Source organism: Herpailurus yagouaroundi, unplaced genomic scaffold (genome assembly GCF_014898765.1).
Source record: "Herpailurus yagouaroundi ecotype Mexico unplaced genomic scaffold, PumYag 182, whole genome shotgun sequence".
Classification (NCBI taxonomy): domain Eukaryota; kingdom Metazoa; phylum Chordata; class Mammalia; order Carnivora; family Felidae; genus Herpailurus; species Herpailurus yagouaroundi.
The window spans coordinates 58,903,482-58,929,349 of NW_024412413.1; the positions used below are offsets into that span (position 1 = coordinate 58,903,482).

General features: G+C 39.4%; 1 protein-coding gene across 27 annotated transcripts in view; it reads left to right on the forward strand.

The window, feature by feature from the left end:
- The window catches only part of R3HDM2 (R3H domain containing 2), a 161,796-nt gene that overhangs the window by 97,303 nt on the left and 38,625 nt on the right, over positions 1-25,868 (forward strand). For 15 of the 27 annotated variants that reach the window (XM_040491644.1, XM_040491645.1, XM_040491641.1 and 12 more), the window contains 3 exons: positions 20,709-20,908; positions 23,435-23,458; positions 25,267-25,308. In XM_040491644.1, the coding sequence (XP_040347578.1) occupies positions 20,744-20,908; positions 23,435-23,458; positions 25,267-25,308 (231 nt within the window). In that variant the 5' untranslated portion in view covers positions 20,709-20,743. Of the gene's footprint in view, positions 1-11,107; positions 11,178-20,708; positions 20,909-23,434; positions 23,459-25,266; positions 25,309-25,868 lie in introns of all 27 variants that reach the window. The other 12 variants (XM_040491631.1, XM_040491638.1, XM_040491634.1 and 9 more) reach the window with 2 other exon arrangements.

The window sequence follows — 25,868 nt, forward strand, 5'->3', positions numbered from 1 at the left end:
TTCAAACTAACAAAATTATAATTTTATTTGGAGAGAAGTAGGGTAAGAAAAAGGAAGATAATCCTAGGGGAAACTGAGAGCATTCCAGAATAACCTTGCCAGAGACTGGAGCTGTAAGAGTTAAGAGAAATTCCACCACATCCTTGCATCTCAGTATTGCAGCAAATATGTGGATAATTTCTTGCTAGCTTTTCAGGAAACCCCTGTGGTGGACAGCCCTATTAATCGTTGCTGGGAGACTGCTCTGACGTCACTGGGAGCAGTTCCCTGTCTGCAGCGAGGACAGGAATAGCCTTAGAGGGGGAAGAAAACTGCTGTGAAATTAAAAGATGACGGTTTTGTTAACTTGGTTTTCCTTCCATTTGGGAGTGGGTGGGATCGACCTAAAGTCTTAGATGTTTCAGTCATTAGCAGTGGAAAAATTACTAAGAGGTCTTTTTATTTCAACTGAAAGTGCCTTCTTTTTTCATCTTTGTTTTCTAACCATCAAGGTTTTGGAAAAGGTCAAGGCAAGAAAAGCTGTTGAAAGGTGTTGGAGAAGTAAGATTTCAGTTTCTTTTTATCCTTCCTTTTTTTCCACTTTTTTTTTTTTTTTTTTTTGTTAAAGGGGGAAGAAAAGATCAAGAACTGCTTTTGCAAAAGGTGCTTACCATCACCCTATTTGGAATAATTTAAAATGTGATATATATCAAAAGAACTTTCTGGCAAAATTGATAGAGACTCTTTCTGTGCCTAAAACTTTTTACAGACTTCTTTCTGATGTTCTTCTCTCCTAGCTCCTAGCCTACCTACTAAATAGTCTATAGTTAAATAGTCTATTGGGAGGTGTGTTTTTTGTTTGTTTGTTTGTTTGTTTGTTTGTTTTGCCTTTTTTGTTTTGTTTTTTGTTTTTTGGAAAAGTATAGTGGCTAAATGCTTGGACTCTGGATTTACGCTGCTTGAGCTCAAATTCCAGCTATGCCAATTGCTGGTTCTCTGACCTTGGACAAATTACTTAATATCTCCATTTCTTCGTATGTAAAGTACATGAAATGAAGATAATAATAGTATCCACCTGCTAGGGTTGTTTTGAGGATTAAAAGAGTTAGTGCATGTAAAGTCTTTAAAGATAGTTCCTGGTTTGCATTAGCCATTATTATTAATGTTTAGGAATGTACCATTTATATCTTCAGGTGACCAGTAATTTTTGAGAAGCCGGAGTGATTTTAAAGCCATGTAAGATACTGAGTTTTTTAAATGAATATTTGTATAATCTAAGTACTTAAGTTTAAAATTGACACAGCTCGTCCTTTTAGGAAGTATCTTTTCTAATTTGATGCTTATTATTTGAGGCCAAATTGGGAACATGTTCTCTCAGATTAATTGCTCTCTTTTTCGTTCCTTGGCCATCATTCATCTTTTGACTTCTGTCGATGATGATTGGTTGTTTTTTATTTTTTGTTTTGTGTTTTCCTTTGTACCATTGTTCTGATGTGCTTTAAAATCTTAGGACACTTGCCTTTGTTGTCTACCTCTGAAACTTTGTATCCTCTGCTTTTCTCTCTGTGAGTTGATGAGGTGATACTCTTTTTCCATATATTTGTGACTGTAAGATTTATATGAAGTACTATATAGAAAGACTCCTTAAATTCACAAGCTTAAAAAAAAACTAAGACCTGGTGCAGGCCTGGCTGGCTCAGTCTGTAGAGTATGTGACTCTTGATGTCAGGGTCATGAGTTCAAGCCCACATTGGGTATAGAGCTTACTTTTTAAAAAATCTAGGATCTTAAATGATTGACCATATGTCAGATCACAAACAAATACTGAAATATTCAATATCTCCACACCCTTTTACCTTCTTATAGTTTCATAGTAAGGATTTAGAGAGTTATTTTTTGTAGTTTTTGAGGCTTCATCTTTTGGATTGCTCTCTAATATCAAGGTATACTGACAAGAGCTAGTGAACGGTGTGTGTGACATTAACATAAAAGAGAACATTTTCCTGTGTAACTTTTTGTCCTTTCCTCCGTATTAATTTTCTTAGGCCAGTGAGTCTAAAGGAGTACAGGGTATATATTTTTTCTAGTGGAGTATATAGGAAAGAAGAGTTAATGTCACTAAAATGGGGCATGAGTTGAAGAAAAGTAGAAACTGAGAAGCCCTACCTGGGTGAATGTCCTTAAAGTCCAGGCACTGTCATGGGATGTGTGAAGTGGACATTATTATGTTCCTGGGGGAACAGTTGAGAAACACTACAGATAGTGTGGCTAGCCTCGCTTCTGTTAACTGGAGTGAACCTGGGGGGACGTTTTTTACCCCCAGAACTCTTGGATATTTATTCTAGGGAGTTGATGAGAAATGTGAATAAAGACTTAAGTACAAAGATGTTCATCACAGCATTATTTTATTATAAAAAGTAACAGCTTTCCTAAATATCCAATAATAGGAAAATAGTTAAAAATTATGGTACATGTGGGGTACCTGGCCAGCTCAGTTGGTAGAGTGTGCCTTTCATGATCTCAGGATTGTGAGTTTGAGCCCCATATTTGGGTGTAGAGATTACTTAAAAATAAAACCTTAGGGGCACCTGGGTGGCTCGGTTGGTTGAGCGACCAGCTCTTGATTTCTGCTCAGGTCATGATCCCAGTGTCGTGGGGTCACACTCCATGCTCTGCTTGGGATTCTCTCTCTCCCTCGGTCTCTGCCCCTCCCCCATTAGCGCTTTCTGTCTCTCTGTTCTTAAAACTTAAAAAATGACTGTTTTTAAAAGTAATAGTGGAGAAAATGGCCACAGTTGTATTTTTGTCACAGTTTTAGTAGTAGAAAAAATCATGGTATAAAGATGTTCTATGTAATGTAAACTATAAAAATTATTAGTTATGGGGGCACCTGGGTGGCTCAGTCGGTTGAGCGTCCGACTCTTGATTTTGACTTGGGTCATGATCCCAGGGTCATGGGATCAAGTCTCGTGTCAGGCTCCACTCTGAGCATGGAGCCTACTTGGGATTCTCTCTCTCAACCTCTGTCCCTCTCCCCCACTCGTGTGCACGCTCACTCTCTCTCTCTGATTAAAAAAATATATATATGTGTATATTAGATACGGAAATATATGCAATGTGATTGTCAATTACATACAAATATGGAAACAAAATTTAGAAAAATATGTCTGAAAATACTGTTATTAATAGCAGTTATCTCTTAGTTATAGATTATGGTTGTCTTTTCTTTTCTTTTTGTGTGTGTTTTCTATAAATATAAAGAAGCCTATAATACTTTTCTGATCTTAAAAGAAAGATGAAAACATCTTAAATCCTGGGGCACCTGGGTGGCTCAGTCGGTTAAGTGTCCAACTTTGGCTTAGGTCACGATCATGCAGTTTGTGAGTTCAAGCCCCGTGTCAGGCTCTGTGCTGACAGCCCAGAGCCTGTGTCTCCCTCTTCTCTCTGCCCCTCCCCTGCTCATACTCTGTCTCACTCTCTCTAAAAAATAAATATTAAAAAAATTTTTAAAGAAAAAAATTTAAATCCTTACTGTTAGTATCTGAAAGTAAATTTTCAAAATGTGTGAAAGTGAAGATAAATGTGATAGAACTTATATAAATTCCTTATATAAATGGAACACAGTAGATGCACAATAAATGATCGCTGCTGCAGCTGTTTTTGGTACTTGAGGAAAATGGCCTCCTCTGACCAGAGCCCAGGGCTTTCACATTGGAAGACAGCATCACTGAGAAAATAGCCTATTCATGCAGCTTCTTGTGCTTCTGAGATTAGTAAATATGCTGTTTTTCTTTGCCTACTGGCCCAGGATTTTTTTTTAGAAAAGGGAACAAAATGTTTGGGTTTTCTGTTACAAAGGTATAAAGGCAACTGATCTAGAGAGAGGGCTGGTAGTGATTTTTTTTTTTTTTTTTTTTAGCTTTGATATTATGATTCCCACTACAAGTTAACATTTTACCTCTTTGCTGTCTCTTTAACAACCTTAATTCTCTTAATAGTGCCTCAATTCATTGGAAATTCGAAACAGTGTAACAGGAAATGTTTTCTCTGTTCTAGGAGTTTCTAGAACTCTTTATTGCTTCTCATGTTAGTCTGCTAACATGGGTTAGCATGCTAACTATGGGTCCCTTGGAACTCAGTGCTGACAAAAGAGATGTAGACCTCTATATGCTTTGGACTTGTTTGGGAACTGAGATGTGCACCTAAGAAACTATATTCAGCATGTGAAAAGCATACTGGAAATACATGTGTGGATCACTGCTTTTAGTGGGCATTAGTATCAGATATTAACATTTGACTATTCTCCATACTTCTTCATACTTCTTTTTAAAATTTTTTAACGTTTATTTTTGAGAGAGGGAGAGAGAGAGCGCATGCGACAGAGAGTGCGAGAGCGTGCAAGTGGGGAAGGAACAGAGAGAGGGAGACATAGAATCTGAAGCAGGCTCCAGGCTCCAAGCTGTCAGCATAGAGCCCAGTGTGGGGCTCGAACCCACCACAAACCATGAGATTATGACCTGAGCTGAAGTTGGACGCTTAACTGAATGAGCCACCCAGGCCCCTAAACTATACTTCTTAATAATAAGTGACTTGTACAATAAATACAAGTTTAGTAAATAATCACAGAAAGAATGATTGTAGTCTCTTACCGTGGCCTTTGTGTCTGAAACCATGTTCTCTTCTGTAATGCAAATAATATGAATGTACCTAATGCTACTGGACTGTATACTTAAAAATGAATAAAATGGTAATTTTTATGTTATGTGTATTTAGCACAATTAAAACAAAAAGCCACAACAATGTGAGCCAGATGAAAATGTATAGTTTCCAAGCTAATTTTGACCCCGACCTTTTACATTCTGTCTACTTTTCAGCATTCACTTACCACCATATACCAGCAGGTGGGGACCAGAGTTGCTTGTTGCAGCCAGAAATATTATATCAGTTATTGGTGAAAAGCATGCTGGAAAGCAGAGTATGTTGTAATATGTCAGGTGGATTTTAGAATGTCAGTGAACTCCTCTAGGGAGAATGATGGGTTGTTTCAGTCTAGTCTCCTTAACTACTTTGTAATTCTCTTGCTTCCACTTTGTTTCAGTGAGGTCTACAGCTGATGGAGAAGGAATAGGGACATATGGTATGTGAAGAGCAAATGTATTATTTCCTCATTTGGACATGGCAGTCTTTTTCTCTAAGCATAGTAGAGGATGGTAGGGGAGGGGAATGTAGAGAAGAAGACATCACAGAATTTGAAGGACGGTATGAGCTGTGATTTAAGAAATAGGGGCAATAAGAACCTGAGATCTGTGAGTTTTGAGGCTCACTTTAACAGTTCAGAAAAAATGATGGGAAACTTACAAATTAGCTGCCTTTTCTCTTCCTCCTCCTTCTCCTCCTTCCCTTCCCCCTCCCCCCCTCCTCCTTCTCCTTCTCCTCCTTCTTCTTCCTCTCCAAGTTTATTTATTTTGAGAGAGAGCTTGCATATGCATGCAGGGAAGGGGCAGGACAGAGGATCCCAAGCAGGTTCTGTGCTACCAGCACAGAGCCCAGTGCAGGCTGAACCCAAACCGTGAGATCATGACCTGAGCTGAAATCAAGAGTTGGACGCTTAACTGACTAAGCCACCCAGGGCCCCAAAGGTTGGCTGTCTTAAGTTAAAACTGTTAGCTCTCTCTATATATTATCGCCTGGGAAGCTTCAATACTGTGATTTCAGCTGGGCAGCACTCCCCTAATACTAATCTTCAATTTATCTTGGTGTTGGTTTTTCACAATTCAAGGATTCAATTAAACAAGGGAAATCTCTGTGGAGTTTTGGAGATCCCTTGTTATTTGCATAGATTCATTGTCATTGCTATTCACCCTTTCCTTCCACTGTTCATTTTTAGCATATCAATGGCAGGATTTTTTATTTGTCTGAGGAGACTACTTTTTGACAGTATTTGTAGCAGTTTCTGTGGAAAATACTTTATTTTAAAAAAAAAAAAAGGCAGAGGAAATCTTATCTTGTAGCTCTTAGTGATAGAGCCTGTTGCCATGGAGTCCTGGATCAGATTGGCTGACCTGGGGGCCAATGAGTGGAAAGAACATAAACATATCATTATTTAACCTTGCAGAATTCATTTACCGAGTGATATATGACATTAATACCACAACTGTACATAGAGCTGTGAAACAAAATGTTTCAAGAATGGTGTAAAGTGTTCTTCTCTTCTCTTTCAAAATTTGCAGTTTAATATAAACACTGTAATGATACATTATTTTCCTAATGTGATTTGATTGGAAGAAGATATAGTAGGAAACACCTATCACCTATTTGTGAATCAGGCTGCTGCTGCAGTCAGTGGAGCTTAGGCCAAGTCTAAGTCAAACTCTGGCCTTCTAGACCAGAGGAGATTGGGCTTTGTATCTAGAGAGGCCTTGCAAATTTTGGTAGCTTTCAAGCTGAGTCGGAAATTGGCAACTTTTTTCTTACTTGCTTTTCCTTGTTTCTCTTCCACTCTGATATGGTAGATCCCTGTTGGTATTATATTAGCACACCGTTTGTCTGGAGTAAGAGGATTAGCTGGGAGTTGCTTCCATGTTTTCTGTCTTCACTTTCCTAGCTTCTTCATACTTATTGACTGACATAGGTCTGGGAGATTTCACTCAGTCAGTGTTAGTTCTTTGTCATAGCAAATCATGGCATGTTATCCTTTCCTGTACCTTATTGCTTTAGAGATTGAGTCAGTCATACTAAGAAAATTCCCTCTCTAGATCTTGTAAATGGAAGAAGTCAAGAGTATTATGTTTCTCATATTTTATATCAGGGAATTTACATTTTATATCAGAAATTATGGTGAGTCTTGTTCTCTTCTCCAGTGGTGCCATGCTTGGCTCTTTACAGACTTGAAGGACTGAAACAGACCTCAAGAGGTCCATGGGTTTGTTCTTTCTCCTCTTTTGAGGTATTTGCATCTCTATGAGGGAGATGTGAACTTTTCATTATACTGTCACTTTCTATCTCAGAGAAGGAAGAAAACAAACTTCAGATTTATCTGTTAAGCAGAGAGAAGCAAAAAGTCTGTTTGGTATCTGATTGAGTAACTTTTTGTGGGGGAGGCCTTAGGGGAGTAGGATAAAAAGCATTTGGGGTTTTATAATTTTAGTTATTGCGACCAGAGAAGGCTCACTGAGATGGCATTTCAGTAAAGACCTGAAGAGAAAAAGTAAGCAAGCCATGCTGTTATCTGGAAAACGATCATTCCAGGCAGAAGGAAGGAACAGCAAAAAGTAATCACCATAAAGTGGGTTTAGGGCATGGGGGAGCCAGTGTGACTGGACCTGCAAAAGTTGGGGGGGGGTAATAAGAGTTGGGGTCAGAGGGCAAACTGGTATCAGATTATTTAAGCTTTTGTAGGTCATTTTAAGCACTTCTGCTTTTGCTCTGAGATGAGGAGCCATTGGATGGTTTTAAGCAAAGGTGTAACATGATCTGAAAATGTTTTTTCATAATCACTCTGGCTGCTATGTTTAGAAAATACTGTAGGGGAGCAAGATTGGAAGCAGGAGACCAGTTAGAAGGTTATTGCAGTCATTCCACCAAGAGAGATGGTGGTTTGTACCAGGGTGGTAGCAGTGGAAGTGTAGGGAAGTCATCAGATTTTGGATATATACTTTGAAATTAGAGTCAACAAAATTTGCTGTCTGATCAGTTTGATCCTCAGTTTACTCTTCTATAAAAAAGGAATGATGATATCTATTTGTAAAGCGTCTTGGGGCGCCTGGGTGGCGCAGTCGGTTAAGCGTCCGACTTCAGCCAGGTCACGATCTCGCGGTCCATGAGTTTGAGCCCCGCGTCAGGCTCTGGGCTGATGGCTCAGAGCCTGGAGCCTGTTTCCGATTCTGTGTCTCCCTCTCTCTCTGCCCCTCCCCCATTCATGCTCTGTCTCTCTCTGTCCCAAAAATAAATAAATGTTGAAAAAAAAAATTAAAAAAAAAAAAGCGTCTAACTGTGCACACAACAGAGTTATCAATGATCAGCATTCTAGAAGTGAGGGCTCCTTAGGATCTGAGCCAACAAACATTGGGTATTCTTTACATATCTGAACAGCCATCATGGATAACAGAGTCTGAAGGAACTAGGCACTCTTCAGTGATCTCTTGCCTTAGGTCTGTGCTTACAGCTATATCAAACATTGGAGTTCTTTCTTTTGGAAAGAAACAGCCTTTCCAACTGAATTGACTGTTTATTTTTTTTCTGGGAGGTGGGGGAGGGGGGTAGGCTCCTACTTGGCTCAGTCGGTTAAGCATCTGACTTCGGCTCAGGTCATGATCTCAGGGCTCGTGGGTTTGAACCCTGCATCAGGCTGTGTGCTCAGAGCTCAGAGCCTGGAGCCTGCTTTGGATTCTGTGTCTCCGTCTCTCTCTGCCCCTCCCCCGTTCACACTCTGTCTCTCACTTTCTCTCTCTCAAAATAATGTTTATTTATTTTTTGAGAGAGAGAATTGCGAGGGCACACGAGTGGGGAAGGGGCAGAGAGAGAGGATCCCAAGCAGGCTCCACACTATCAGTGCAGAGCCCAAGGTGAGGTGGGGCTCAGTCCTACAAGCCACTGAGATGATGACCTGGACTGAAATCAAGCTGGACTCTTAGCCATCTGAGCCACCCAGGTGCCCCGACCTGAACTGATTTTTTTTAAAAAAGCAGTTTCGTTTTGTTTTTTACATGTTTATTTTTTTGAGAGGGAGAGAGACAGAGTACGAACAGGGAAGGGGCAAAGAGAGAGACACACACACACACACAGAATCCAAAGCAGGCTCCAGCCCTACGTGGAGCTCCAACTCATGAACCATGAGATCATGACCTGAGCTGAAGTTGGATGATTAACTAATGACTGAGCCACCCAGACACCCTGCAAAAAACAGTTCTTAAAATACCAAAGTACCAAGAAAAATAGGAAGCCAACACTAAGGGGTAAATAAAATTTCCTTTTCTCTTTCTTGCAGTCTTTACTCTCCGCTTATCATTAAAATAGATAAGAGTCTCACCTCTTCAATATCAGTAGCTCCTGTACTGATTGGGAAAAGGGTGTATACAAGATGCCAAGGAAAAAGGGTCATTCAGTTATCTTCCTCTTCCTTCTTAATGTGGAATGTGATGAAGAGGAACTAAAATTTATTGAATACCTACTGTGTATGGGTCCATTGCATTCGTTATCTCACATGTTTTTGCAATGGCTCTGTGAGATGTGCATTATGCCTAATCTTACAAATGAGGAGGCTGAGGCTCAGTTACATGATTACTAAGTTTTGGAAACAGTAGTCTCATAGCCAAATTCACGTCAAGCTACAAAGTCCATAAATTTATCCACTACAATGTGCTTGCTGCCTCCTACATTCTGGAGATTGAATGTTATTTTGTTGGGCACTGCCCCTAATTCACCCTATTATTATGTTTAGCCTTTTCCTTGCAGCAGAAGTAGCATTAGAGCCCAAGAGTGATGCTCTTATATCCTCCATAAAATGCCAACTTTTGGATTGCCTACTGGCACAGTCAGTGGAACATGCAACTCTTGATCTTGGGGTTGTGAGTTCGAGCCCCATGTTGGGTGTAGAGATTATTTAGAAATAAAATCTTTTAGGGGCATCTGGGTGGCTCAGTTGGTTAAACATCCAACTCTTGATTTCGGCTCAGGTCGTGATCTCATAGTTCATAAGTTTGAGCACCATGTCAGGCTCTGCACTGACAGCACAGAGCCTCCTTGGGATTCTGTTTCTCTGCCCCTGTCTTACTTGTATGAGCTTGCTCTCTCTCTTTCTCTCTCAAAAATAAATAAATAAACATTAAAATAGTTTAAAAAATAAAATCTTTAAAAAAATGCCAACTTTCCCTTATTTTACCTCTTTCCTTTCAAGTACATATAAGCTCTAGTGTTGCTGCAGGATTCCTTGCTTCTAGGAATTAAGGAATTTTTTTTAAAATCAGAATTACTTAGTATATGTGTGTGTGCATGTGTGTGCCTAAATAGTATCTTAAATAAGAGTGAAGTGTATTTTTCTCACATTCAGGAAATCTAGGGGAGTCCTTCTAGTCTGACTGCTATAGTCAAGGACCCTGGTTTCTTCTGTCTGTTGCCTCACAACCTGTGGTTTTCAATCCTAGTATCATCTCACAGTACCAGATGGCTGCTAATGCACCAGCCTTTACTTCTACATTTAAGCAAGCAGGAATTAGGGAAAAGTAAAGAAGGGCTACCCACTTCCTTTAAGGATACTTCATAGAAGTTGTATTTACTACTTGTATTAATTTCCTAGGGCTACCATAACAAAATACCACAGACTGAATGGTTTAACAACAGAATTCATTTTCTCATAGTTCTGGTGGCTAGAAGTCCAAGATCAAGGTGTTGGCAGATTTGGTTTCTCCAGAAGGCTATGTCACATGGTTTTTCCTCTACCCATACATCTCTGATGTCTCTTTGTGTATCTAAATTTCCTTTTCTTACAAGAATACCAGTCAGATTAGATTAGGGTCCACTCTAACAGCCCCATTTTAACTTAATAACCTCCTTAAAGGCCCCATCTCCAAATACAGTCACATTCTGAGATACTGGGGGTTAGGGCTTCAACATAGGAATTTAGAGAGGCACATAGTTTAATCCATAGCACTGCTTCTTATGTCTCATGGACTAGAACTTAGTCATGTGCTCCTATTTAGCTACAGTGGAGGTTGGGATATGTGTTGCTTTTTTCCAGGCAGCCATGTGTCCAACTAAAAACCACTTCTTTTAAGGAAGAAGTGATTGGATATTGCCAAGTAAATAGCAGACTCTCCTTTGCAGCAGAGGCTTAAGGAATAATGATTCTTAAAGGTTCCTGGCTCCTTTATATGAAATTAGATTGTTCTTTTTTCATTTCCCTGGCCAATCTCACATTCAATTTTATATTTTGAAATAATTCTTTTAATACTAAATTGTTGGCTTAGCTGTCCTCCCTACCTAACAAGCGGTGGCATTGACCTCTAAGGTCATCACAGTAGGGCAAGATAGATTTACCTGCATGGCGGTTAAGTTAGTAATAGAAGGCATCCTGAAATGCCATGGACAGTAGGTAAATCGTGATTTTTATTTTATTTTTTTTCTTTTCCAGAATGTCTTCTCTGGATTGACTTGGGAGCAATTTTGCCAGGGCACGGGAAAAGACAGTGTGAACTTTCAAGGTCCTTTCCATCCCTGAGATTCTGTGATATTTTCTACATAGCAGCATTACTATGATAAAGCTAAAGAAAATGGAAGCAGCAGAAGGAAAGGCCCCCACTGCTGTTCTTTGCTTGAAAGAGGAGGAAATTTGATTTGTTCTGTTTTGCCCACAGAAGTAAAATGGGCATTTTTGGTAAAGAATGTAGAGGAGCTGGTAGAAATTATAATGAAGCCCAGCATTCCAGTCCATTGATCAAAAGCACCTGCAGTTCTTATTTCAGGGCAAGTACAGCCATAACATATTGAACAAAGGAAGAGGGTACATGTCCAGAACATTTTAATCTTGTTTCTCTCTTTACTTTGCCTAAGGAATTGCTCTGGACATCAGCCAATGCCTGTGGCCTTCCTTACACACCAGTGAATCCTTTTGCATTTATAGAGCAGAGTGATTTTCTTAACACTTCCCTGATTTAGAAAATTGGCACAATTGTTATTATTGTTGTTATTTTTGTTTGCCTAGTACTAGTGAAGCCTATGACAGTTGACTTTTGAAGTCCTTAAAGGACTTGGTGCCTGTCACATAGCTGTAGACTTACATGTTCCATTAAGTACTTTACTGCCTTTTCCCCCATATTCTGCTTTCTCTCTTTGAAGAGAAGGGAGTGTTGGACCTTAGGGCCTTCTTTCATGTCCTCCAGGGCTGTTGAGCCATTTACCTCTTTAGGCATGCATTTATCATACTGTTGTTGGTTTTTGTGCTTTGAGCACTGTAGTAGAAAGAACATAGGATTTTGCCATCAAGAAGAGCTGGGTTTGAACTCTGTCTCCTTATATACATAGTATGGCCCTGAGCAATTCATGTAGTATTAGGTAGTATTTCATTCAAAAATGGAAATAATATTTTATACCTTGAGAAGGTCAAATAAAATACTTTCTATAAACTAAAAAGTGTGAAGTCATGAGGAGTGACCCAGATGGAGGGGAAAGACAGGAGAACTTAGAAACCTAATTTTTGAACCCCAAAATTTGTCCCCGCTGACACTCTCTGAAGAGAGGCCTCAGACCTAGGCACCCTTCTCATCCACGCTTCATACCCCAACACTCTTGAATGTCTACCTTGGGACACCTACAACTTTAGTATCAGACATAGCTAGGTTGGAATCCTGCCCTTGGCCCTCTTGTGTTAACTTGGGAAAGTTATTCAATTCCTCTCAGCTTTAGTTTCTTCATCTAAAAAATGTCCTGCTAAGGAGTTTTGTTTGGATTAAATAAAATAATGTATAGAAACAATAAATCAAAGTCATAGAAAGAATGTAGACCTTGGAATCAGACAGTACCAGAGTTCTGGTCTGCTCTGTCACTTAGTAGTGGTGTGACCTTGTGGAGTTGCTTACCTACTTTGGTGAATATGAGTTGAGGTGCATAAAGCACCAGATTCATAATTGTGCTCAGTGTACATTAGTGTTGTTTTCCTTTTCTCCCAACTCCAGTCAAAAATTAAGAATAGGCTTGCCATGCATGAGCACATAGACTTGTTTGGTTTTGTTTTCACCCTGCCATTTTAACTGCATAGATGTTTTGTCCCCATTGTCTTGACTCCTAAGAGTGTGTGTGTATGTGTTTAAGTAACATATAATAAAATGCACAAATCTTTAGCATTCAGTTAATAAGGCCTGACAGTTGCATACACCCATGTAACCATAACCCCAAACACGATAGCATATTTTTATCATTTTTGAAGGATCCCTTATCCCAGTATTTTACCCCCAAATCCTAAGCAAGCACTTTCTTTCTTTTTTTTTTATAATTTAACTTTATTTTTTTTTAAACTTATATCCAAATTAGTATATAGTGAAGCAATGATTTCAGGGGTAGATTCCTTAATGCCCCTTACCCATTTAGCCCATCCCCCCTCCCACAACCCCTCCAGCAACCCTCAGTTTGTTCTCCATTTTTATGAGTCTCTTTTTTTTGTCCCCCTCCCTGTTTTTATATTATTTTTGTTTCCCTTCCCTTATGTTCACCTGTTTTGTCTCTTAAAGGCTTCATATGAGTGAATTCATATGATTTTTGTCTTTTTCTGACTAATTTCACTTAGCATAATACCCTCCAGTTCCATCCACTTAGTTGCAAATGGCAAGATTTCATTCTTTTTGATTGCCAAGTAATACTCCATTGTATGTACATATACCACATTTTCTTTATCCATTCATTCATCGATGGACATTTGGGCTCTTTCCATACTTTGACTATTGTTGATAGTGCTTAAGCAAGCACTTTCTGATTTAAATCACTATAGTTTAGTTTTGCCTGTCCTTGAACTTCTTATAAATGGACCTACGTATTTTTTTGAACTGAGTTCTGCTTTATTTTATTTACCATAATAATTTTGAGATCCATCCATGTTTTTGTGTATTTCAGTAATATGCCCAGCAAAGTTCCCTAGTGTCACTGGTAATGATTGAGTCACTTCTTTCTTCCCAAACCAGTTACAAAAAGGAAACAGTTACCATAGTTGGTGTACCTAATTAAGGTCCATCTCCTAGGGCTCAGGGTTAGCTATGGTCACTTTCCCTAATCATGTGTCCTCAGAGGAAGGCAAGCACCAAAAGTTCATTCTTTTTTATTGTGGCACAGTATTCAATGAACATACAATTTGTTTATCTATTCTCCTGAGCCCCTAGATTTTAAACAATTTTAAAAATATGCATATCAATTGGGAATAATTTACTCTTGATACACAAATTGGTAAAGGACAGGAAAGTTTACAGGAATTTTGCCACAGGGTAAGTCAGAATTTTTAGCCTCTACCTCTTACCTTCTTGCTTACATTCTTTCTACTTGACCATGGATTAAAAGGGAGAAAATGCCCTTCTGTCTCTGAGTGTCCCCTATATAATAAATTCTTTTTGGCCTCATGCCTAGAAAGTTGTTTATGAGTTGATGGAAGGATATACAATTTCACTGTGCTCTGGAAGGTACTTACCTTGGCAGTCAAAAAATTTATGGGGAATATGCAGTATTCTCCCTGAAAAAATTGTCAGATTTTGGCTCCTAATCATCCTCCCCTGTATGATCCTATTTCCTCACTCTCTCCTTGCCCCCCACTTCTGACAGTCCCCTCTCCACAGCTTTGAGCCACTGAGTGTCCTCAGGAGACATTCTGTCTTAAAGTTGTGCTGTTTGCCTGGATGAAATGTACAATGTGCACAAATAGGTTGTAGGAAAGCACATATCTTGGCTCTCCTGGGACATTAATGTCTTTGCTTTGTTCTAGTCAAGTTACATATGAAATAGTTCCTTTCTTTTTCTGACCGTCCCAAGCCCTTCATTCTCTCTCTCTATTGAGTAACCCATGAAGAGTGGAAATTACTTCTCTGCTTTTAACCCTTCTCTTACTAGCTTTATTCTTGCTCCTTAAGACTTTTTTTTTTTTAGTTAATAAATTGTCTTTTTCTTGTCCCTCAGCTGCAACTTTTGCTTTTTGCGTTGGAGAATTTGTTGCCCCAAGAGAAAGGAGAGACTTCTACATAGGATTGCAGGACTAGAAATGGCCATAGCTAAAGGTTATTTTGGAGAACAAAAGAGAGCCACAGCTCAAGCAATACAATTTTGAACTCAGTGTATTTTTCAATGAGTAATAAGTGTATTTTTCAACGAGTAATAACACTATCTCTTATAACTAGCCTTTGTTAACTTGAGGATAGTTTCTTTTATCTAGACGCAAAATGGTGAGGAAACTTAAGACCATGTGATTTGAAGACCTGACTTAACAGTATTCCATGAACATACAACAATTTATCTATTCTCCTGAGCCCCTAGATTTTAAACAATTAAAAAACTAGGAGTATCAGTTGGGAGTAATTTACTCTTGATATACAAATTGGTAAAGGACAGGAAAGTTTACAGGAATTTTGCCACAGGGTAAGTCAGAATGTTTAGCCTCTAGCTATTATCTTCTTGCTTAACATTCTTTCTACTAGGCCATGGATTAAAAGGGAGAAAAAGCCCTTCTGTCTCTGAGTGTCCCCTCTATATTTTAATAGACACTTTTCCAAGAAGTGTCTTCCTAGCCCTCCCAAGAAGACATCCAGATGGCTACAGATACATGAAAAGGTGCTCAACATTACTCATCATCAGGGAAACAAAAATCAAAACCACAATGAGATACTACCTCACACCTGTCAGAATGGTGGCAAGGATGCAGAGAAAGGGGAAACTTTTTGCACTGTTGAGAATGCAAACTGGTGCAGCCACTGTGGAAAACAGCATGGAGGTTCCTCCAAAAGTTAAAAATAAACTATCCTACGACCCAGCGGTTGCACTACTAAGTATTTATCCAAAGGATACAAAAATGCTGATTCGAAGAGGCACATCCATCCCAAGGTTTATAGCAGTACTGTCGACAGTAGCCAAAGTATGGAAAGAGCCCACATGGCCATTGACTGATGAATGGACAGAGAAGTGGTGGCATATATACACAACAGAATATTACTTGCAATCAAAAAGAATGAAATCTTGCCATTTGGAACAACGGGAATGGAACCAGATTATATTAGGCTAAGTGAAATAAGTTAGAGAAAGACAAATACATGATTTCACTCATATGTGGAATTTAAGAAATAAAACATAAGCAGGTGAACTTAGGGGAAGGGAAGGAAAAATAAAAAGAGAGGGAGGCAAACCATAAGAGACTCTTAAATACAAAGAACAAACTGAGGGTTGCTGGAGGGCTGTTGGGTGGAAGGAAGGACTAAAGGGCTAAATGAGTCATGGGCATTAAAGAGGACACTTGATGGGATGAGCACTGGATGTTATATGTAAATGATAAGTCACTGGGTTCTACTGCTGAAACCAGTACGACACTATACATTAACTAACATGGATTTAAATTTAAAAAATAATAATGCCTAAAAAAAAAGAGAGAGAGTGAGAGGCTGGGAATATTTAGAAAAAGAAGATAAAGTTGTCTCCCATATGGGACTCACATGGTAGCAGGATTAAGCTTGTTCTTTATGACTTACACAGAGAACTAAACTGGGGCCAGTGGCAGAAAGAATAGGAAGATGAGTTTTGCCTCTTTATAATTTCCCCCCCAAAAAAGGTTTGTTTTTGGAGAAGACTTTCCCGTCACTAAAAGTATACAAACAGTTAGGACGACCATTTTTCAGACTTGATGATTCAGGAACCTGACTGAGGACTATGGATGTAGAAGGATGGAGGTAAATGAGGACGCCTCTGAGTCCCCTTCCAGTTATGTGATTCCATGATTCCTTTGTATCTCTGGTGGACTTTCCATTCTGCCTAGTTTTTGGACATCTGTCCCCTTAGTGGAAGTATTGGATAAAGGTTAAGAAAGCAAGTGCTAAAGCCAAATTTCCTGGCTTTGAGCGCTGTTCTACCATTTACCAGTTCAATAACCTTACATTACTTAACTTCTCTGTACCTCAGTTTACTTATCTATAAAATAGTGATAATAAAATATGTATCATAAGATTGTTGTAAGATTAAACAGGATACATAAAACACTTTAGGATAGTGACACAGTGTAAGCACTCCAAAAATTTTAGCTGATTATTATCATCTTTCTGTCAATTATTGCTACTTCTAAAGCTGGGCTCTTCTGTCTGGTTCAGATAGTCTCTCTTCACATACCATTTCTGACTATGTCAGGATGCTTTTGACTAGAAGGAACAGTAAACTCAACTCAAAAGAGCTTAAATGATAATAAGACTTATGACGTCACATGTTGGGAGGTACCATCCAGGTTAACTAATTCTGTCTATCTCAGCATCAAGGATCCAGGCTTTTTCTATCTGCTCTATCATCCTCTGAGTTGATAGAATATTGCAGTCCTGCATCATCTGCACACAAGACTATCTTCAGTAGAAGATAACCATTCTTTTCTAGTGGCTTTTTTTCTTCTTTTAAATAGAGTGAATGGCCTTTCCTTCCTTTCTTTCTTTCTTTCTTTCTTTCTTTCTTTTTTTTTTTTTTTTTTTTTTATGACCTTTCTTTGAAGCCACTCACCTGGCAAAGTCCTCTCATATTTCACTGGTGATGATTGAGTCACTTGTCCCTTCTCAAACCAGTCACAAAAAGGAAACAATTGCCACAATTGATCTAGCCCACCTTCTCGGGCTCAGGGATAGGGTCACCTTCCTTGATCATGTGTCCTCAGAGGAAGGCAAACACCAAAAGAAAATCTGGGCTAGACTGTTAAGTGTGGAAGAAAGGGGAGATTTGAGTGGTGTGCTAGGATACCTCTTCCTCTGCTATTTGCATTTTCCCTGGAGTAAGAATTACTTTATCTTTTATAGCTCATTAAATGCTGGTAGTCTCAGTGGAAATGCCTATCAAAATTCTTAAAAGTGGATGGATCGTTAATCACTGTCTTATGGGTGTTTTTAAGAATCTGAAGCTCAAGTTTTTCTGTTTCCCAATGAATGAAGAAAACCATGTAGCTCCTTAAAACTGCAGTTGGGGAGCACCTGACTGGCTCAGTCAGTAGAGCATGCAACTCTTGATCTCGGGTTGAGTTCAAGCCCCACATTGGGCATAGAGCCTGCTTAAAAAAATAAATAAATAAATAATTTTTAAAACCCTGCAGTTGGAATATATGACCATATTCCACGGGTGACTATTATGAAAGACCTTTTTTTTTGTTTGGTTGATTTTTCCCATAGTGCTTTGGCTGAAAACAGTGTTTGGACACTGAAGTTGGTCTAGGTATCCAGATAGTTGAGCCTTTTCCAACTTCTGTGTGAAGAGGAGCTGCAAAGTTGTCATTCTGATTTGAAGAAATACAGCTATTTGGTAATTGAGACCTAGAAAAAGAAACACCCAGTCGCTTTATATTTTTCTGTTTCACTGTCCCCCTTTTTAAATTGAGATACAAAGAGCATATAGTTTTGTGTAAGTTTAAGGTGTACAACATAATGACGTACATATATACCATGAAATGATTACCATAGTGTTTACCTAACATTCCTCTCCTTATGTAGCTACAAAACATTTTTTTTCCTTGTGATGAGAACTTTTAGGATCTACTGTCTTAACAACTTTCAAATATACTTTACAGCAGCATTAACTATGGTCATCATGTTGTACTTTGCATCCCCAGTACGTTTTGTCTTCTAAATGGAAGCTGCTACCTTTTGACCAGCTTCATCCAATTTCCCCACTCCCCAACTGCCACATTCTCTTTCTGACAGAGAACTCTGTTTGAGGCTATTTAAGCCTGAAAAAGAAAAATATTCAAGGTCAATTACATGATACAAGAAGTAAACTTAATTTTGTGGGACTCCGCAGCAGATTTAGCATCAAGATTGAAACCATTTATAGCTTATTATAGGGAAAAACTATAGAGTATAAGAGTTAAGACTGCTTAAGAAGTAGTGAGATGATACTGTGCCAGGAGTTTTCTCGGAGAGGCTTGTAGGCTCCTCTCAGGAGGGTACAGAAAGGAGGTCTGATATCGGGAGGTGGGGGGAAATTGCATGAAGTCATATTTAAGATCTCTTCCAATTCTGATCTCTATTGATGTTTCCCACCTAAGAGATATGGAAAAGGCATGTGCTGGGTTTTATTACACTTCAAACTGGAGACAATGGATGCCTGATTTACCCATGGGAGAAAAAATAAATATGTGTATATGCAGTCTCCATGTACAGCCAATGATCCATAAAGCTTCGTGTGTTCGTAGAAGTCTTTTTATAGAATCCTCTAGGTAATAGATCCAGTTAATTAAAAAATAGAATATTGGCCATTTTATTGTGTAGTTTGTTTCTTCCAGTATTTGTCATCTTAAATTCAACTGTATGACTGTGATTGTATGAATGACTCTCTGGCCTTTTAAAGGGCCTTCATTTAGCCCTGTGCCAACTAAGTCTCTAGGCAGCTGCCCAAGAGTCACCACAAGGTGAACAAAGCAATAATCTTGCAGACTGTTTAACTTATGCCAGGATGAGATTACCTGTGCTCCTTAAGAGCCTTCAGGGTCTTATCATTTAAACTGATTTGAAGGAGGAAAAAATGCCTGGTGTGACAGTTTTCTTGAATCATTGTTATTTGTTTGGCTCTGTTTCTAAGGACACATGGAATAGATATGAAGTCTGGGAGAGTTTCTAGTCTTATCTTTTTTTTTTTTTTTTAAGTTTATTTATTTTGAGAGAGGGAAAGCACAAGTGGAAGAAGGTCAGAGAAAGAGGAGAGAGTGAGAATCCCAAGTAGGCTCCACACTGCCAGCGCAGAGCCTGATGTGGGGCTCCAACTCACAAACTGTGAGATCATGATCCAGTCTGAAGTCGGACACTTAACCGACTGAACCACCCCGGGGGGCCCCCCCCCCCCAGTCTTCTCTTTTTAAAGAAAGGAAAGAAGCATTCAGAATTGAAGTAGTCTGTAATCTATGTAAGGAGCAACCTCAGCAAACTTGTGTTTGAGTGTGTGCGTGGATTACTGTGTTGACTTCATTACAGGACTTCCCAGGTGTCAACAGTAATGAAGAGCTGGCCGCCCCTGCAGTATGGATGCTCTGTATCATTGGGAGACTGTAGAATGACTGAACAAATAGTGAATAACAAAGCAAAGATTTTCTCTTCCTTCAGGGAGAGACCCAGTTTTTATAAAGGACAGCTGACCACAAAGCTCGCTACTCCTTCAGTTTGCTTAAGCTAAAGGAAAGAATTTAAGAATTTATAAACCATCTCCTGATTTTGCTGCTTTTTGGTGGGGGAGACACTTGAAGTTGGTAACATTGTTGTGGTTTGTGGTAACTGTGGAAGTTCTCCCTTGGGAAAGGAGAGTAGTCCTCTCTGGTGGTGAATAGAGCTTTATGGTGTTTTTCTTCTTTTTGGAGAGAGTCTAGTGAGTTAACTCTATCATGTGCTCAAGCTGAAAATGTGAGCAGATTTCTGTAGCAAACAAGGGGGGCAAATAAAATGCTAAGAGGGCTCATACTACATTGCTTCAGAATTGACTCCTGGTGAATCTCAAGGTTATTATGCTGGGTAAAAGAATCCAGGTAATGTGTGATGTAAAATTCTAACAAATGAAGGCTAATCTCTAGTAACAGCAGATCAGTGGTAGGCTGTGGGTGATGGAGAGGGGAGGAAGGGCTTACAAAAGAGCCAGAGACTTTTGGGGTGATGAATGTGCTCACTACATTGGTTGTAATGATGATTTCCCAGGTGTGTGCATGTTTCATAATTAAATTGTATGTTTTAAATATATGCAGTTTATCATATGCCAGCTTTACCTCAATAAAGCTTTTATTATTTTTTTAAGACTTTATTTTTAAGTAATCTCTACACCCAGTGTGGGGTTCGAACTCACAACCCCAAGATCAAGAGTTGCACATTCCACCAACAGCCAGCCAGGCACCCCTACCTCAATAAAGCTTTTTTTAAAAGAAGAAATTAATCCAGGGGCAGCAGTTATTCAGAGACCCTTTTCTGGGTTACAGGGTGACTGCTGCAGACTAGTGTGAAATACAAGTCTTGTGTGTATGGATAAACACTTCCTGTTTAATGCGTCTGATGTTTCTTTAGGAGTCCATAGAGGCTACTGTATTATATCGAAGAAGATGTCTAACAGTAACACTACTCAAGAGACCCTGGAAATAATGAAAGAATCAGAAAAAAAACTGGTGGAAGAATCTGTAAACAAAAACAAGTTTGTGTCTAAGACTCCAAGTAAGGAAGAAACTGAGAAAGAGAGTGAAGATACTAGTTTGCGTCAGGAGACACAGGTAAGAATTAGAAGTACATCATATGCACACTCATTATACCAGAATAGAATGGTCAGCATAAGTGGTATTGGCAGTCTGTAAGAAGCCAGTCACTTGATTCTTCCTAAAAACCTATTTTCCAGCTTTCAAGAACTGTCTCCTTCCTTTTTTATCATAAAATGTCCACAGTGAAGTCTAAAGAAGACAGAGTAATTTCCTAATCCATTTGGACCTGAGTTACACTGGTTCTTGCTACCTTTTGATATTTTTGAACTATCAAAAAATAAACTGTATACACATTATTTAACAAGTCATAATATGGCTCATACAATAAATTCTTAAAATTACAGCTGCCTGGCTTTACACACAGTGTTAAATTCATATCCTGGTTGTGTTAAAGCAGTCAGCATTTTCTGGGTCAGAAATAATCTCTGAACTTGCCACTTGCTAAGTGAGTGAGAAGAATTTCACTCTTTGGTTGCCATGTTGTTTTCCCTCCAGATTCGTAGTGCAGTGCAGATATGATGGCAGTAGATGGCCAGCCGAGCTTCCTCCAGGGCTCCTGTTTGATACCCAGACAGCTAAGACTCTGAGCCTCTAGTTTACCTGTTCCAGTCCTCTCTTTTCTGTGGTCACTGCTAGTTTCCTGTGTTACCCAGATCCAGATTATATAAATCCTTTCCTTCATGCCCAGGGGTTAGACTGGTCTTTATTGTATGCTTAGGAGATAGACAGTAAGAAGTTAGTTTAAAAAGCAGTGGCAACCACTAGAAACTTGAAACATAATTTCTTTTGACAACCCAATTCATCTAGGCTTTTTCTTCTTAAGAGATTAAAACAGCAACAACATAAAGGGATGAATTAAAATCAGACAGCTCTCTGAAATATTTTGTTCTCCTGCTGCCTGTTCTTCTACTGTCTTTCCACTTAACAGCTTGCCAGATCTCTGTCCTGGCTGCTTTTCTTTCCATTATCTTTTGCATCTGAGTTGTCATTCCCCGCCCATCCTCCCAGAGTTTGTAGAGACAGTCTGCCACCGTTCCAGCTATACTTTCAGCCTCCACTGATACCAATAATGAATTTTAAATCCTCAGGACAGATAAGTGATGAATGTTTAATTATGTGCTGTCATATTACATGGAAGGTAGTAATTAAATGAACTTCTGGATCCAAGTTATTCTAAGGAGACCACTTGAAGAGGTGTTCTGAACTCCTGTTGTGTGTACTCCTTGAAGATAGGCAGAAAAGAAGGGATGTGTACAGGTGTTACACACCTTATAGACACTCAGTTCAAGAATGTTTTCACCTGGATATACAAATAGATCGTGTCGGAGGTTGGAAGGGAACTCGCCTCCCCTCTGACTTGTTGCTGCTGCTGGAGCAGGTGGAGCTGCTGCTGCCATCTACTGGAGCTCCTGATCCTTCTAGAAGTCTTTAGTCTTGTCCCACCCTTCAGAAGCCCTCTCCCCTCCGCCATTTCCCAACAGATCATGTGCCCTTTCAAGAGCACTAAAAATTCTGCTCTTTCTCCTACCTTTCCCTGCCCCTCCCCCCCAACTCATACCCTGGAAGTCTCCCCAGGAGTCTTACTGATGCTGTCAAGGGAGTGCTTCTTATGAAGTTGGAGTTAGAAAGTTTGCAGAAAGAGGACTTTCATTACTTGCACTGTGTGAGATGTATTATTAGAATCAGCAATTGGAACTCAGAACGTCTTTCATATGCAAACAGTGCTATAAAAGGCAGGTTCTGAGACTGAATTTTGAATGGGCAAATTAACCCTGACGTAACACCTGTCTTCAGCCAACCAGCTGAGTGTGACCTTCTAGCTGGGCTTTCTGCCTTCAAATTTGTGATCCTTTTGGATTCATCTACCATACTGCTTTATACAGATGGCCATGAAATAGAGATCTGATTATGTTCATTTTTTTCAAACGTTCTGTGTGTCTCATTGTCCTAGGCCAAGACCCAGATTTGTCAGCATGGCATATTGTGACCTAGTCCCTTGCCTGGCCATCCACCTCTGGCATTCTGTGCATCGGCGTTATCTGATTCATTGGTCCCTGTTATAAGTAAGAGCTGAAAAGTTTGGAGAAAGCATGCTTTCTTTGCGTAGAATGCCTTATGTGGTATTCTTTTCTTGGCCTCCTCCAACGCCTGAACCTCCCATGCCAGCATCTGTCTAATACCTGTTTATCCGTCAAAACTCAGTTGAGATGTGTCTTTCTCCAGGAAGCCTTCCCTGACAACCTTAATCACCCATTGCAGGTCTACACTGTATATAATTCTTTGAGTAATGCCTATCTCTGTCTCCTTCACAGAACTATAAGCTCAGTGAAGCCCAGGATTAGGTCAGTTTGGGCTCACCATTGTATCTCTAAGGCCCACACAGTTTTTGGCAGGCACTCAATATCTGTGAATGTATGTGTTTGTGAATTACTAGGTCTGGGTTAGACACTTGCACCATGTGCTCCTATAGCACTGCATAACTATTTCTGGAATGCATTTGTACTGTATTGTAATTGTCTATTTGTCTGTCTTCTCCAACAGGATTATGAGTCCCTTTTGGACAAGGTTTGTGTTTTTTATCTCTGTATCCTCCAGTAGTTAGCATGGTGCCTGGTACATATTAGACTTTAAGTACGTGTTTGACAATGAAATGAAAACTATCCATTCTGGGAAGTAAGCAGATTCATACATTGCTTGTAAGGCTATAAATTGGAATAATCTCTTTGAAGGGCAATTTGGCAATACTTTATAAAATTTTTAATTAAAAAAATTTTTTTTAATTGGACTACAGATATACTGTATTTGTAGATGTGCTTAATGATGTGGTCATTGAAGCATTGTTTATACAAACGAAAGATCAGAAATATCCTAAATGGCATGATTTAAGGGACTGGTAAAATAAGTTATGGGATAGCCACAGAGTGAAATACCATATTAGACATTAAGCAAAGCAGTAGATCTTCCATAGAATAACATCTGTGAAAAAAAAGTTTAAAGGCAAGGTTCAGAGCAGTGTGTACAATATACATCTATTTGGTTTAAAAAAAAAAAAAGCCTGTGTGTGCACATGTACAATAAGCTTCTACATATTCATGAAAGATATATGGAAAGATGACAAGAAAGTCAGTACTACTTGAGTCATTAGGAGAGAACCAGGTGGCTGGGGGACAGATATGAAAGGAGACTTATTATATATACCCCCATTATACCTCTTGAATGTTTGTGCTCTGTGTATGTTACTACCTTTTTGAAGAAACAGTTGACACATTCCTGGACTATGGCTCTTCCCTTACTGTGACATCTCTTACATTGACCAGACTCACCATCATTTCTTACTTTTTCCATCTGCCTTCCTGATTTTCCATTTTGCATTGTGGCAGTGTTGTTTGGTAACTAGTAAAGAGGAAAAAGGAAAGAAATCCTCACCTACCCAGAACCCTACTGGTACTCTGCCTTTGTCTTGTTTTCCCTTCGCCACCTAACCTCAGTTCTGTCCATACTTCAGTGGCAGTGAGTTCCATTCTGAACATCTGAGAAGCCCTAGGTACTTCATCCCATACATAACCCTACCTCATCTCTTCCCAAAAGCCCCCATTTTGACTTTGCAGCTGTTCAGAGACCCCATCAATTAATTCGTTGTTTCTTCCCTCATCCTACCACAGGCCCTCATTCTTCATCTTCTTCAGCTTCTATTCTGCTCCTTACCCACTCTTTTTACCCTCCCTTTGCTCTGGAAGTCTTGTCCATATCTTCCATGCTCCCTTAGTTTTATCCTGTCCCAGACAGGCTATAAGAGCCACAACCAGGTGCTTAGAACTGGGAGGATTCTCATCCTCAGTGAGGGAGACATTTGGCAAGAAGTGTCTTCATTCCATATCAGCAGCCATAGGGACAGGTCCTTTGAGTATCTCAAGTTGGAACTCTGAATGTGTTTTCCTATAAAGATGTTACAATAAGTGATGATTAAGGGCCATATTGCCTGTTCATTATGGGTTAACTAGGCTCCTGTGATCATGCTTGGGAAAAAGCACTCTGTCAGTGCTATGGTAGTGACATTTCCAGAAGCCTCCTAATTAAGAGAGAATTCTGTGGCTTATCCAAAAGTAATTTTTATTAACCTGTGAAGGCTAACCAGTAAGTGTCTTCCTATTCATTTTCTTCATGGTAAGTGGTGATGTGCTGTAGGTGGCCCGTGGTCCCTTCCGTGTCACAGTTGCTAGGGCTGTAGCAGAGGGGGACGGGGGGACAACTACACCAAATGGTTCTCATCATAGTTTAGCTACTGTAATGCTTTTTCTTTGTAAACTTGTATTGTTTTTAACCTAAGTGCTGATTTTCTACACCTTTAATATTTTCTAATCCCCTTGTAACAGAGGCGGACATCCAGCCATGGTCATGCCAGGAAAAGAGCCAAGGTGAGAGCCCTTTCTCTACATAGTAGTCCCCCCTTATCTGAGGTTTCACTTTCCATGGTTTTACTTACCACACTTCAACCATAGTCCAGGAGTAGATGATCCTCCTTTTGATATATCATCAGAAGTTCATTGGTAGCCTACTGATACGTCACAATGCCTGTAGCATGCACCTCACTCCATCTCATCATGTAGGCATTTTATCATCTCACATCATCCCAAGAAAAAGAATGAGTACAGTACAGTAGGATGTTTTGGGTGGGGGGGGGGGGAGAGACCACAGTTATGTAAGTTTTATTAGAGTGTAATTGTTCTATTTTATTGTTGTTATTGTTCATCTGTTACTGTGCCTAATTTATAAATTAAACATTATCTTAGGTATGTATGTATAGGGAAAAAAACATAATATATATAGGGTTCAGTACTATCCATAGTTTCACGCCTCCACTGGGGGTCTTGGGAAAGTATCCCAGATGATAAGAGGGGACTACTGTAGCTTCTTTTCTACTGTTATTAGTAATACATTTCACAATGGACTTATCATTAATATCTACTTTATTTGG